Source organism: Cyprinus carpio, chromosome B24 (assembly GCF_018340385.1).
Source record: "Cyprinus carpio isolate SPL01 chromosome B24, ASM1834038v1, whole genome shotgun sequence".
Taxonomy (NCBI): Eukaryota; Metazoa; Chordata; class Actinopteri; order Cypriniformes; family Cyprinidae; genus Cyprinus; species Cyprinus carpio.
Window position 1 is genome coordinate 21,270,518 of NC_056620.1, and position 13,250 is coordinate 21,283,767.

At 34.0% G+C, this 13,250-nt stretch overlaps 1 protein-coding gene across 1 annotated transcript; it reads right to left on the minus strand.

Annotated features, from left to right (window-relative positions):
- Window positions 1-241: 241 nt before the first annotated feature.
- LOC109088577 (protein kinase C and casein kinase substrate in neurons protein 3-like) lies at window positions 242-11,298 on the minus strand. Its single transcript, XM_042752313.1, has 10 exons — window positions 11,138-11,298; window positions 8,110-8,178; window positions 6,896-7,052; window positions 5,575-5,810; window positions 4,506-4,661; window positions 4,256-4,431; window positions 3,103-3,223; window positions 2,755-2,828; window positions 806-885; window positions 242-728 (listed from the first exon to the last, which is right to left on the minus strand). The coding sequence occupies exons 2-10, from the start codon at window positions 8,164-8,166 to the stop codon at window positions 616-618; spliced, it is 1,170 nt and encodes a 389-aa protein (XP_042608247.1). The 5' UTR covers window positions 8,167-8,178; window positions 11,138-11,298; the 3' UTR covers window positions 242-615.
- Window positions 11,299-13,250: the final 1,952 nt, after the last annotated feature.

A 13,250-nucleotide genomic window follows, 5' to 3' on the forward strand; every position in this document is an offset into this window, starting at 1 on the left:
AATGGAGGCTGTTTCTCCAGTGCCCCGTAATCTTTCTAACAAGCTCCTACTGGTTTTCCTACAACCCCTCATTAAGCAATATATAAATTACAAAGGATGCATTTCTTGACTCTGCTTGAATCATTTGCTAGTCACTGGCTTTCTTGGAAGTTTTCCAAAAGCATAGGAGGAAAAAAAATGTGTTATTTAAAATGAATGACATCCCATAGGCCTACTATTAAATGAAGAGGTAAGTCTTTGATTTGTGAAAGAGCGTTAATGTTTTATTTTCATTTTGGTCGGTAGAAACACCAGTTGTAGCTGTTTTTACTAAAGATATGGTGGACCGAAAGAATTTGGACACTTTAAACAGCTGAATGTCATTGCATTAGATGAAATATCAAACTAAGTGTCACTTAAATGAAACTCGAACACACTTTTTAAGAAAAAGAAAAAAAAATTCTGGTTTTAAATGATAAAACAACAGATATTGTTGAAAAAAGTCAAAGAAACGTGAAAAAGTTAGCTCTTAGCGATTTCTAATGCGATGACATTCACATTTATTTCATTTTTTTTTTTGATGGCCACTGTATGTTTTCCATAGATTTGAATTTGTTGTGCCTCAGATTCATGACATCATTTGACAGGCAGCACGTAATTGGCAGGATAAAATCCCTCGACTCCGCCCTCCTTCACGCCCCAGCACCAGCCCTGATCGTCCTCTTCCTCCACCTTGAGGAACTCTTCCCCTGTGAGACAGACTGCATCTGTTACCTCCACAGCTCTGCACACAGATACAGTTTAACAGCAGAAGCTCCATGATCACCTGCTTTGAACGAGAGTTCATCAGTCTCCTCTCCGGTGTAGTTGTACAGCGCTCGAACACGCACTCCTCCGATCATGACCCTGCGCCAGAACATGAGAGACAAATCTTGCATCCAAAAACAGGCTGTATTTTAGTATTATTTATATAATATTAGTATTTATTAATATTTTGAATGCTCTTTTTTTCCATTATAATTTTAGTTTGTTTTAATCATTTTATTATGTGCTATATATATATATACACACACACACAATAAACAATAAAAATGATTATAATAATTGTATTTTATAATAAAAAAATTTTTATAAAATAAACAATAAAAATATGTATGTGTATATATATACACACTGCTTTTCCTTTTTATTTTTGTATTTATTTACTTAGTTACTTAACTTATTTTATTTATTTATTTATTTGCATGAAAATTAGGGGTGGGTAAATCTTAATATTAATATTATACAAAGTTGTATATGTTAATATTTTTTAATGGACCTGAGATAACATGGACTACATTTTGATATAATGTTAACAAAGATTAATACACACTGTAACAACTTTATTACCATAACCAATGAGAGCTTATTGTAAAGTGTTTTGTTAAATATCAAAGAGAAATTAAAATATAAAAAAAAAAAATGCAATATTCACAGACTGCATACTGTGCCAACATGCACTGAATATTGCCTACTATTTTTAAAATATGTATTCATTATGCAACAAGCATTTTAAACAGTAGTACACTACATTGTTATCACATGACCTCATGTTTAATTCAGTGCAGCCATCCCGACATCATGACAGAAACAAATTTTGCATTTTTAATGCATTTTGTGCAAAAACATCTCTTCAAGGCTGATCAAACTGACTAGTCCAGATGAAATCACCTCCAGGTCATTCGTCAGAGTGGAAATGAAGGTCTACATGACTGAACGCCATAGACACATTTTGTCAAATGACACACTTCACCTCTGTGACTGTAGCACAGTCAGTCCTCATCCAGCCTCAATCAGCTCAGCCGAGACCAAACCCAAAGAGACTCGCCGCTCAATACTTACACATTTCAGTTCTTAATCTGATTCATTCTAATTCTTTTCTAATTAACTTGATTTAATTAATACTACCTTTGACATTTTAATAGAGCACTTTGTGTGCAAAATTTCTCAGTTCAAAGGCAGAACATTACAGGTGAATAGGACAGACATTTTAACTAATGTGTACACTTTGCCAGTTGATTAATCACATACATTAAGACAATTAAATGGTATTACAAGTTTTCTGAAATGTAATGTTTAAATATGGACAACAGGCATTATCTAATTAAATATGCACAAACTTACATGCATTTTCAGAACAAGAATCTGAACATGGGATTAAGCCAGGTTTAAAATTATTATTTTTATTATTATTATTATTTATTTATTTATTTTTTTTTTGCTTTGCTTTATTTTGTTTTGTTTTACAGAGGGATTCAGGAAATTTGTTTTTATCACTCTATAACTTGGAAATTACTCTCAACAGCCAGAAATAATTAAATGATAATAACATTTTATATAAACCAGGAATGAACAAAACTCAGAATAAAAAGAGGAATAAAACTAACATTTGTTGAAGTTGAGATTTCTGACACCTTTTATGAAAAGGCATTTAAATATACAGTATGTATTTTAATTGGAATCTATAAGTGCAAATAGAAAAAGTCTAATAAAATCAACACTTGTTTTTTATATTTATATATATTGGATGTTTTCTTTCCACTAGTCTGGAAGAAGACACGTTATGGAAGCCAAATAAATGGAGTTCAAAAAAACACTTAAAGTTAAAAAGTTAATTTCAAAATACAAATGCTTCCTATACAGTAGGTGTCTCTTAGTCTTCATAGTTGAAAATTGTGGGGTTGAATATACACATATAGACACTACTACATATTTGTGTATGTTTGATGGTCTTACGCTTTCTCCTCAGTTCCTCTGTGTACTTTTGGTTTCTTTCCTGGTTTTTGCTTTTTAATCGGCGGGTTCCATTCCTGCCAAACACACACACACACACACGCACGCACGCACACACACACACACACACACAGAGAGAGAGAGACCAGATTACAAGATTAAAATGCAAAGGCAATAAATAGCAGTAAGAAAATATATTTAATATATATACATTTTAAAATGTGTAATTCATTTAAAGCTCAGAGAGTCATGCAACACTAAATTACAACTGTTCATGGCACAAAAATAAATCAGGACGGATAATAAGGATAGTTCTGCTGATAATATCTGAATGCATGTGATGACACACACCTCTAGTTTAGGCCAGTCTGTCGGCATGCCCGGCCCATGGTTGTTCTTCCACCAGCGGAGATCATCGGGCTCACTGATGGACATGAGTGTGTGATGCAGTTCACTGTACACTGTTTTAATACTGAAACACACACAATACACATAAAACACATGACAGGAAACATCACTGCAGATGATGGAACTTTTCAGTACTATAATACTACAAACTTGGTTTCCTTAAGTTGTTTTTCCAACAAACTTGCATCTTTGCATGTCGCTGTTTGCCTTTATAAAGGAGACTAAAATGGAAAAGGCTGTGGATGAAGTCCTGCTTGATGCACTATGTGAGACAATCAGTGTTTTATATTATTAACTTATGCATTTGGAAAATTCTGTCTGTCAAATATATCCTGCAGCGTTTATGGAAAACACCAATTTATACAACTGAAATGTCAAATATAAATAATTAGATTCTCAGCTCTAAGATATTTTGACTACAAAACAACAACAACAACAAAAAAGACACTTAACCAGTGATCATGAATGTTTTAATTTATTATCACTGAAATATTACTTGTTTTGGTATATTTTGAATATTTTGAAATGTCAAATATAAATAATTTGATTCTCAGGTCTAAAATGTTTTGTCTACAAAAAAAAAAAAAAAGTATCCTGTGTAATTTCATTATCATTGATATTATTAGTTTTTAGTAATATTTTGAATTAGATAAAACAATTTTATTATTATATTTTATTTTTTCAATTAAAATGTAAATTTAGTACTTGTTTTTTAATGTTTTTTATTCATTGTTATTTATTAGTTTTAGGTTTTTTAGTACTTCAAGTTAAACTTAAAAATAATAATAAATAAGAAAAAGAAAGAAATTCAATGGCAGAAGTTTATTTATAATTGACTAATTAATAAAATAATAAAATAACATTTATTTAATTCTTTTTTTTTTTTTGGTTGCAGTTTTAACTATTAACTATAACCCTGTACACAAATCATCTACTGCAACTGAAATAGCTGAAACCAACAACGCTAACAAATACTTTGTTTGTTTTCCTTTGAAATGTGCTGAATGTTTTAACGTCAGATAAAGTGTCATCGATTTACTGGTCCGTGTGACCTTTATAAGGCAGCTAAAATAATATGCTTGTTTGTGTTTTAAACCTCTCATTGTTGGTAATGTCGAGGTGTCTGTGAATGGACAGGAAGGCCTGCTTCAGGAAGCTGATCCTCTTCCTCTCCTCCTCCTGTGATTGGTCGAATACAGACTCCATTTCCTCCATGTATCGCGGTGCGAAGCCAGTGACATCCTCTAGAACCTTCTCATAACGATCACGTGCCTGCAAAAACACGCACATTCAGTAATTCACAGCAGTAAGTGGTATATGTTTGTGGCGTCCGATCGCTGACTGACCTTGCTGCGCTCCTGTGTGGCTTTCTCTCTGGCCTGCTGGATCTTGGACAGTTTGCTCTCGCTCAACTTGGCGTTGTGTTTGGCTTGACTCTCTTTTTCCTGAGCGCTCTGCTCTTTCTGACATGACTTATGATATGCCGCACGAGCCTTTTCCAGCTAATGGAGACACAGAGATTTATTATTAGACTCATTAATGCTTTTCATATTCCATTCAGCTCTTAGATATGCTACTGAATGTTATGCACTGGAGATGCCGTTTCATCTTCTTTCTCTACGTTTCTCATTGAAGCTTTCAATGTATTTTTTATTCTAATATTATATATTATATATATATATATATATATATACGTTTCTCATTGAAGCTTTCAATGTATTTTTTATTCTAATAATATATTATTAAATCAGAAAATACTGTCAATAGGCAGAAAAAAAATATTTGTCACATGCTTTTAGAAATAGAATGTTAAATCAAATGTAAATCAAATGTAACAAGTGAAACTATAGATACTTTTAAGATTTCTGGCTGGAAAAAAAATTAAGAAAGCATCTTTTAAATATATGCATTGTAAATTGAAATCTACAGATGCAGACAGATAATGTAATAATAATAATAATAAAAAACTTAAAGGTGCATTAAGTGATTTCTTGATATTTGAAAAAACAAAAACAAACACACTCCAACCTATAAGGATCACACCCATCTTGATAGCTCCGCCCCCAAATTCACAAACATGCTATACAACAGGCACCTCCCCCATCATGAGTGGACACACCCCTTAATGTTGATTGGCTAGAAGTGTGTTTTGGTGCTCAGTCTGATCCACTTTCAACAGCGTTTCTCACAAATTGTTCACTGTACCTTTAAATGTGTATTTTGGATGTTTTCTTTTTCTTTTAGATTAGTCTGAGAGAAGACATGCTACAGCAAAATCTCAGAACTGATCAGTGGTTTTACCTTGCCTGAATATGTTGCGTGAGATTTTGAACCAACAGCAGTGAGAACAGTTCAGCTGATTAACAAATATTAACCAGCAATTAAAAGCGCCATCAGCATATGGCTTGCTATCACCTTCTTTAATCGTTTCTCCCAGGGCTTCTGAGCTCGTGAGAAAGCCGTCGCAAGATCATGTGACTCTCTGAATCCGCAGAACATTTTCCGCGGGAATGTCTCCTTCTGCCACGAGCGAATGCGTTCTCCATCTTCAGAAACCAGAGACTGGGAGACTGATGTGTGAAGGGCAGACAGACGCTCGGTGGATGAGAAAAAGCACTGCCAGGCCCGCAAGAGAGAACCATACAGAGGCCCTGAGAGAAACAAACACAAATATATTCAATTACATTAAACTGAGCACAAATGCAATTGAACTTGAGGGCCAGCAAATTTTAGTTGCATGTAAAAGAGCAACTTTGCATAAAAGTCACATGAGAAAAATAAGGGGTAGATGATAACAGAACCTTCAGATTAAAGCAAATGATCTCGCAGTGAGGCATTGTCTAATTAAATATTCAGAACATAAATCTGAACATTAGACAAAACCAGAAAAAAGCCAAAAATCTTGTTTCATTTTAATGACATATATTTTTTACAGAAAGGAAATATTGCATTTGTCTTTTTAACATAAATCAGAAAATGCTGTCAAAAACTAGAAAGAAAAAAAACTTTCTTTTTACTATCATGCTTTCAGGAACAAAAATGATTTACAAAATCAATCAAAATGTGCAAACTCCTCAGTAAAATTATATATATATATATTTTACTATCATGCTTTCAGGAACAAAAATGATTTACAAAATCAATCAAAATGTGCAAACTCCATATATATATATATAAAATCAATCAAAATGTGCAAACTCCTCAGTAAAATAATCAATCAAAATGTTCAAGACTTGTGTATTTTGGATGTTTTTTCCACTAGTCTGAAAGATAAATAGATAAGTGATTTTGGTCTTTTTACCTATAATAATTGTGCAAATTATTTGACAAAGATACAAAGATAATACTCACATAAATTCCAAAATAAGATAAAAGAAGTTTGCTCAAATATTATGCAACTTTCAGTGGATGCTTTATGGAAACCCATTTCCAACACTGAATAAAAATATTAAAAAATTTAGGTTATTTTTTTATTTTTTTTCGATTTTAAGTTTTTATATTTTGATTTTGTGATTTTTTCTTGTATAAAGTTGCAATTGCAAGCTATAAAGTCAGAATTGTGAGATAAAAAGAGTTTTTCAGTGGAAACAGGCTTCTGAAAATGCTACTGTATGTAGAGCAGGATTTTGGACCAATGAGATTGAACTGTAGGCGGAGCTACTCAAATGCAAAAAGCCATCATTTGACTCAATGCCATGTTGTTTAATGTAGCTGATGATATGTTTTTGACACTCACGAGTCTCAGTGATAGCTTTCCACTTGTTGCTCCATTCGGTCAGCTGATGGGCGTACTGTCTCTCCACATGAGCCCGGTCCTTCATGCATGCCATGATGTCTTTACAAGCCTGGTACGACTCTGGTGTCCTCTGTACTGTCCTCATGTAATTTCCTGGCTAAGAGACGAGAACAGAAGGGAATTTTATTTAATTTTTCTATGAACTATGTATAGTATTTTTATTTGGTTCCAAGTCGAGTTGATTTTATTTTCAGACAGTGCTTTGTACAATACAGATTGTTTTAAAGCAGCTTCACAGTAATAAACGAAAAAAAGAACAGTGTTCATATTGTAAAATTCATCAATTTAATTTCAGTTTTAAATCAGCTCTGCAGAAGACAGTCGTGTCTTTGAGCTAAATTGAGTTCAATACTTAATTGAGTTCAATAACAGTGTTAATTTTGCAAAGTAAATGTTATTATCCAGCTCAGTTTAATTCAAGTATTTTTCTCTTGCAGTGCCAGTGAAGTTTAAGCAATACTATTACTGAATATGAACTGCCTTTTTCAATGCCTAGTAAGCATCTTGCAATTTTTATGAAACTTTATTTGCAGTTGTGTTGTTCATTTCATCCTCTAATATTATGTACCAAATGAGACTGTTTTCTATATAATTTACAGCATTAGTTGGGAGAGATTTTTTTTTCTTTAGGAAAACTAAACTATCAGTCTCGGTATTGGCAGATATTATTCTGAATAATCGGTTATCAGAAATCTAGTATCTGTGCATCTCCATTATCTATATAAACTTAGGTTACACTTAATTTTAAGGTGTCCTTGTTTCAGTGTAATTATGCATTTAAGTACTGTGTAATATTAATTAACTACATGCACTTACTAAACGGTTTGGCTTAGGGTTACTTGCATGTAATTATGCATGCAATTACTTGTTATTATAATAGTAAGTACATGCAACATGTGTAACAAAGACACCTTAAAATAAAGTGTTACCTAAACTTACAGTAGTTGTATAATTTGTAATTAATTAGTAATTAATTTGTTATCTGGATCCAGAGAATTATGAAACCTGTGAATCGAGTCTATATCGCTATTTTTTTTTGCAGCAGTGTGTTCCAAATCAGTCACTTTTGAGGTTGCGTCTCAGCTGAGATGCTGCCAGTGTAGGGAGCAGACAGAAAGGCAGCTCACTGGGCTTTGGAAGAACGTTTTTCTTACCATCCAGAAGCTGATTTTGTTGATATCCTCAGGAGGGCCTGTAGGAGGGTCTGCCATGGTCGCAGCTGGCTGCAAAAGAGACAGTTAAACATGATAACACATGTACTGTAAGAGAAGCGGCATCTGCATGCTTCATATCATGGACTATAAATGCAGTGCACTACTCAGAATGCCAATAGATGTCCAAAGTTGTCAGTCCGGCCCAGTTTCTGCTTGTTGCACCAGCCTCGGGCAGCTGTTGCCCTACTTTTCGGCTGTTACCCCATGAACCCATCTTAATATGTCGGGTGACATTTATTCTGGGGCATCTGGTTTTGTTTGCTCATTTGTTCCCACAATCCTTCAAGAGGCTTCATGGCAAACAGACGGCCGCTCGGCTGCAGTGTTTCACAAGCTTTTGAGCCTCCTGCACATTTGCGTTTCCCCGAGCCGGATGTTTCCATCTTCTGGTTTTGATATACTGCAGGATGAATTACATTCTGCCGTTTTAAAGAGCAACAGTATTAGTGATGCTGCACTTGGCAAACAGCACTAACAGGTACAGATGCTCTTAAAAAAGAAAAAACACTCCACCTGACAAGCTACTTTCTACTGCTGCTTTCCTCATTTGGCCTCATGCCAACGGCCAACATTTTACTTGTGTTACTTAAAAAAGAAACTACACAGATAAACACCATTGTGACAAATGAAGCACACTTTAGCATACTCATTAAAATAATACTTAATTGCATGTAATTTGCAAATTATGAAAATGTATTACAGTTAGTTGAACTTAAGTGTTTTTTTGACCCACTTAAATAGGATATAAGTGCATCTTTATATGTAATTTCATAACATATTGTGTTTGAAATATGGATGTGTACTGCCAAATGTACTGACAGTCATTTATGGTAAACGAAAATATATTTTAATGTAATTGAAGCTTGTATGTAATGAATTCGTTCATATGTATTGTAATTATGAAGTTGCAATTTAGTAACGTAATATCAGTGAAATTAATAATCAATAATCAGGTACTTGTGCTTCAGTATGTTATTCAACGCATTAAAATAAATGTAATTCTTTAAAACATGACACAATATTAAAATATAATGATGTAAAGTGTACTTTAAAGTAAAACTTTATTTTTAAAAGCATGTTAATGAAAGTATACTCTCTTTAAGTACACTTAAGTGACCTTTAACTTCATTAACATTGCGTTACATGCATAAAAATTTCATAATTAAAAAAAAAGATTATTTTAAGATTTTAAGTACACTACAAGTGCACATTAAATACAATTAAATACATTGATTTTTCACAAGGGTAACAAATATTAAATGGTGAGGAATTACACCTGGCATGGTTTAGTGTCTAAAAAAAACAACTCAGCAACATAGTATGCAAAATAGTAAATGACAAGAGCAACAAATCCCGAGGCTTGCTTGATAAAAATAGCTAATAAGTCTGCAGAGCAAGTGGTTATCAAACTGGTCCACAAATCACTGCAATTAAAAAAATGATGGACTGGTAAATGTGTGAAGTAATTTCAAATGATAAGAGAATGCGAGTCACTGCTATACAGCACAGGCTAAAGACTTAATTTACACATAACATGACTTAAACCTAAATGCATGTATTCGCACTGCTTAAAAAGTCCAGCTGATAAAAAGGTCTTGGGCGAGTTTCTGGACGTAATCCAGAGCATGCAACTGTCCGTGTGAATCACTTTAGGGACTCATTGCATGCAAGACTGCAACTGGATATAGACAGAACTGATGATAAACATCTCTGAAATGTGCTGTCAATTTAACATGATTAACACTGACAGAAACCTAGAAACTAATGGTGATAATGCTTAAGGGAGGTAAGCAAAATCACACAAACTAACTAAAATCATGAATGAACGTCACTGCCTTTACACGTGTTTATGAGCATACTGTAAGGGTGTGTCTGTGTGTGTCTGTGTGTGTGTGATGCTACTGGAATCTGGGATCAGAAATAGAATTCACCCCCACCCCAGAATTCCATCCAGCAGCCGAGTGACTCCAAATAAACACGAGTTGGTGGGTCGTCTTACACACACACTTCATAACAGACATTGCCTGTGCAAAATACATAACAGAGTTAGATATGCATTTTTTTTGAGGGCCGATATTTGCCCCTTGAAAATGATTTCAAGAGCATATGTTGTTCTTATACAAAGAAACACTCTCAGAAAAAAAGGTACTGTAGCTGGGGTTGCACTGTAATGTACAAAAGGTAAAAAGTATTAATATGTATCTTAAAGGTCCTAATAGGTACCATTTATGGGTAAATAGGGTACAAAGATGTATCTTTTAATTAATTAATTAATTTTTTTGATAGTGAATTATTTAAATCATTTAAAAACTACTAAACCAAGTCCCATAAGAACAAAATATTTCGAAATTTTAGAGAGCCTTAATTTTTGCCCCCAAATTTACACACACACACACACACACACACACACACACACACACACACACACACACACACACACACACACACACACACACACACACACACACACACACACACACACACATACACACATAAACACACACACACACACACACACATCAAAAAGTCCTGGTTAATATCTGACCATGATGCATATCATGTTTTCAAATGCAAACTCATATGTATACTCGTACACAAGTGTTTAAACATCAGTCTGGAGTTTTTTTTGTTTGTTTGTTTGTTTGTTTGTTTGTTCGTTTGTTGGTTTTTTTGGCAGAACATTACATATAACATTTACAGCCACAATCTCAAATATGAACAAATTGCTTGAAAAAAAAAAAAGAAACATGGGTTACACTTCATTTTACATGCAAGTTACCCTAAGCCAAACCCTAATCCTAACTCTAACTATAAAGTACAGTAAGTACATGTAGTTAATTATTATTACCCAGTACTTAAATGTAGAATTACACTGTAACAGGGACACCTTAAAATAAAGTCTAACCTTTTTTGTCAACTACTCAGGAACTTAAGTCAAACTGAATAGCAGAAGAAAAGCCAAACTGACCTGTCACTCCAAGGCTTTTTTCTTCCGTTCTTTGGCTTGTTCTGCCCTCCTTCACTTCTCTCCCATTTCTGTCTGACTTTGCTCCGGTGTGTGTGCAGTCAGTCAGCTGTTGCAAAGCTGCATATGTACATGCAAGTGTGTTTTCCTTCTCTCCCTCTCTCTCTCACACACACTGTTTTTGAGACAAGATCACACACACACACACACACACACACACACACACACACACAGAGAGAGAGAGAGACATACAGACATTCTCTCTCATCTGAGTGTAAATGAGTTGTCAGGTGTGAAATTTAAGTGTGTTGTAGAATGTGAGAGTTATTTCAGCTCTCAACCAGTCACAACTCAGAGCGAAAAAATGGCAACATGTGAAGCAATTAGTATGTATCAGTATGTTCACAGAGCAGGTTCATAAGTTCAAAATCAAACACTATTAATACTATTAATATAATGCAATTTCTATAATCTAAGCATGAGGTGTTTAAAGTCACTGAACTTAGTATAGTAACATGAATGTTGATGATTGTTTATTATCAGAGTTCATCACCTCGGCAACAGCAACAGGACAGTCACCAGTGTCATGTGATGTCTACTGCATCAGTCGTGGACTGTGGAAATGTAAGGAATAGTTCACCCAAAAATGAAGATTTGCTGAAAATGTGCTCATCCTCGGGCTATCCAAGATGTAGATGAGTTTGTTTCTTCATCAGATTTGGAGAAATGTAGCATTGCATCACTTGCTCACCAGTGGATCCTCTGCAGTGAATGGGTGTCGTCAGAATGAGAGTCCAAACAGCTGATAAAACCATCACTATTATCCACAAGTTATTCACATTATGCAAGTCCATCAGTTAACATCCCGAGAAGCCAAAAGCGTGTTTGTAAGAAACAATCCATCAAGACATGTTTACTACAGAGAAAAGTGGTCTCATCTGAATCCGGAGAGAAATATGCACTGATCAAGCACCATTTACAAGGGAAAACTGTCCAAAATAATTCTAAACAAATATGTGGGTGGATTTTGATGTGAGAGACAACAGAAGATGGACTTTTCCACTGGGGGAAGCGTTATTATGGATTATAGACTATAATAGATATTTAAGCCAGTAGCAACGGTTTGAAGTTAAAACATCCGTAAAAGGATCACAAGGATTTGTTTCTTACAGACATGCAGCTTTTGGCTTCTCAGGTTGTTAACTGATGGACTGGAGTGGTGTGGATTATTGTGATGGTTTTATCAGATGTTTGGACTCTCATTCGGACAGCACCCATTCACTGCAGAGGATCCATTGATGAGCAAGTGATGCAATGCTACATTTCTTTGTGCAAATAAAGAAACAAACTCTCGGATGGACTGAGAAGCCATTTTTGGGTGAACTTACCCTGTATAATTTCTGTCAATTATGGTCAAAAAGAGATGGGAATAAATTCAACAAGAGAATAATTTATTCAAACCTCTTAAGCAGAGCTTATGTATCATCATATTCATCAATTATTGTACAGAACAATAGAAATATCTGATATTTATATATATATATATATATATATATATATATATATATATATATATATATATATATATATATATACTTTAATTCTGCATACATTTCCATACACACACTCACACATACATATATATATATATTTATATATTTCCTTTGTTCCTATTTCTTTAAATATATTTTCAAATGAAATGGAGTTATGCTTTACTCCTATAAAACAACCACCACCGCCATAACAAAACACACACACACACACTGTCCATGTTTGTGTGCATGTATGTATTTGTGTAGGTTAACAAGAGCGCACTTAAGCAATATAAACGATGGGTCCTTTCATTGTGTTCTGATCTTTGGAAGACTGATTCTGTTTACCGCATTAAAATGCTTACATAATCCTTATATGGTTATTATTGGCATTACGATGACTTTTTTACTGTTTAAAGTCAACACGAAACAGTCTTCAACCCATTTTACTTTCATAATCCAACATATCTAAAAGACATTCAATGGTAAAAATGTATGGCAGGAATATTGCAAATCGATTGAATGGTGGAAAGTGTCTATATGACTGGCGGTTAAAAATGTAAATTAAGGAAAATTACATTTGA

Coding starts and splice junctions, on each gene's coding strand:
- LOC109088577 (XM_042752313.1), bottom strand. CDS start 8,166: ATGGCAGACCCTCCTACAGGCCCTCCTGAGGATATCAACAAAATCAGC. Junction 7,053..8,109: donor ACAAAATCAGCTTCTGGATG/GTAAGAAAAACG, acceptor CTCGTCTCTTAG/CCAGGAAATTACATGAGGAC. Junction 3,224..4,255: donor GACATTACCAACAATGAGAG/GTTTAAAACACA, acceptor TGTGTGTTTCAG/TATTAAAACAGTGTACAGTG.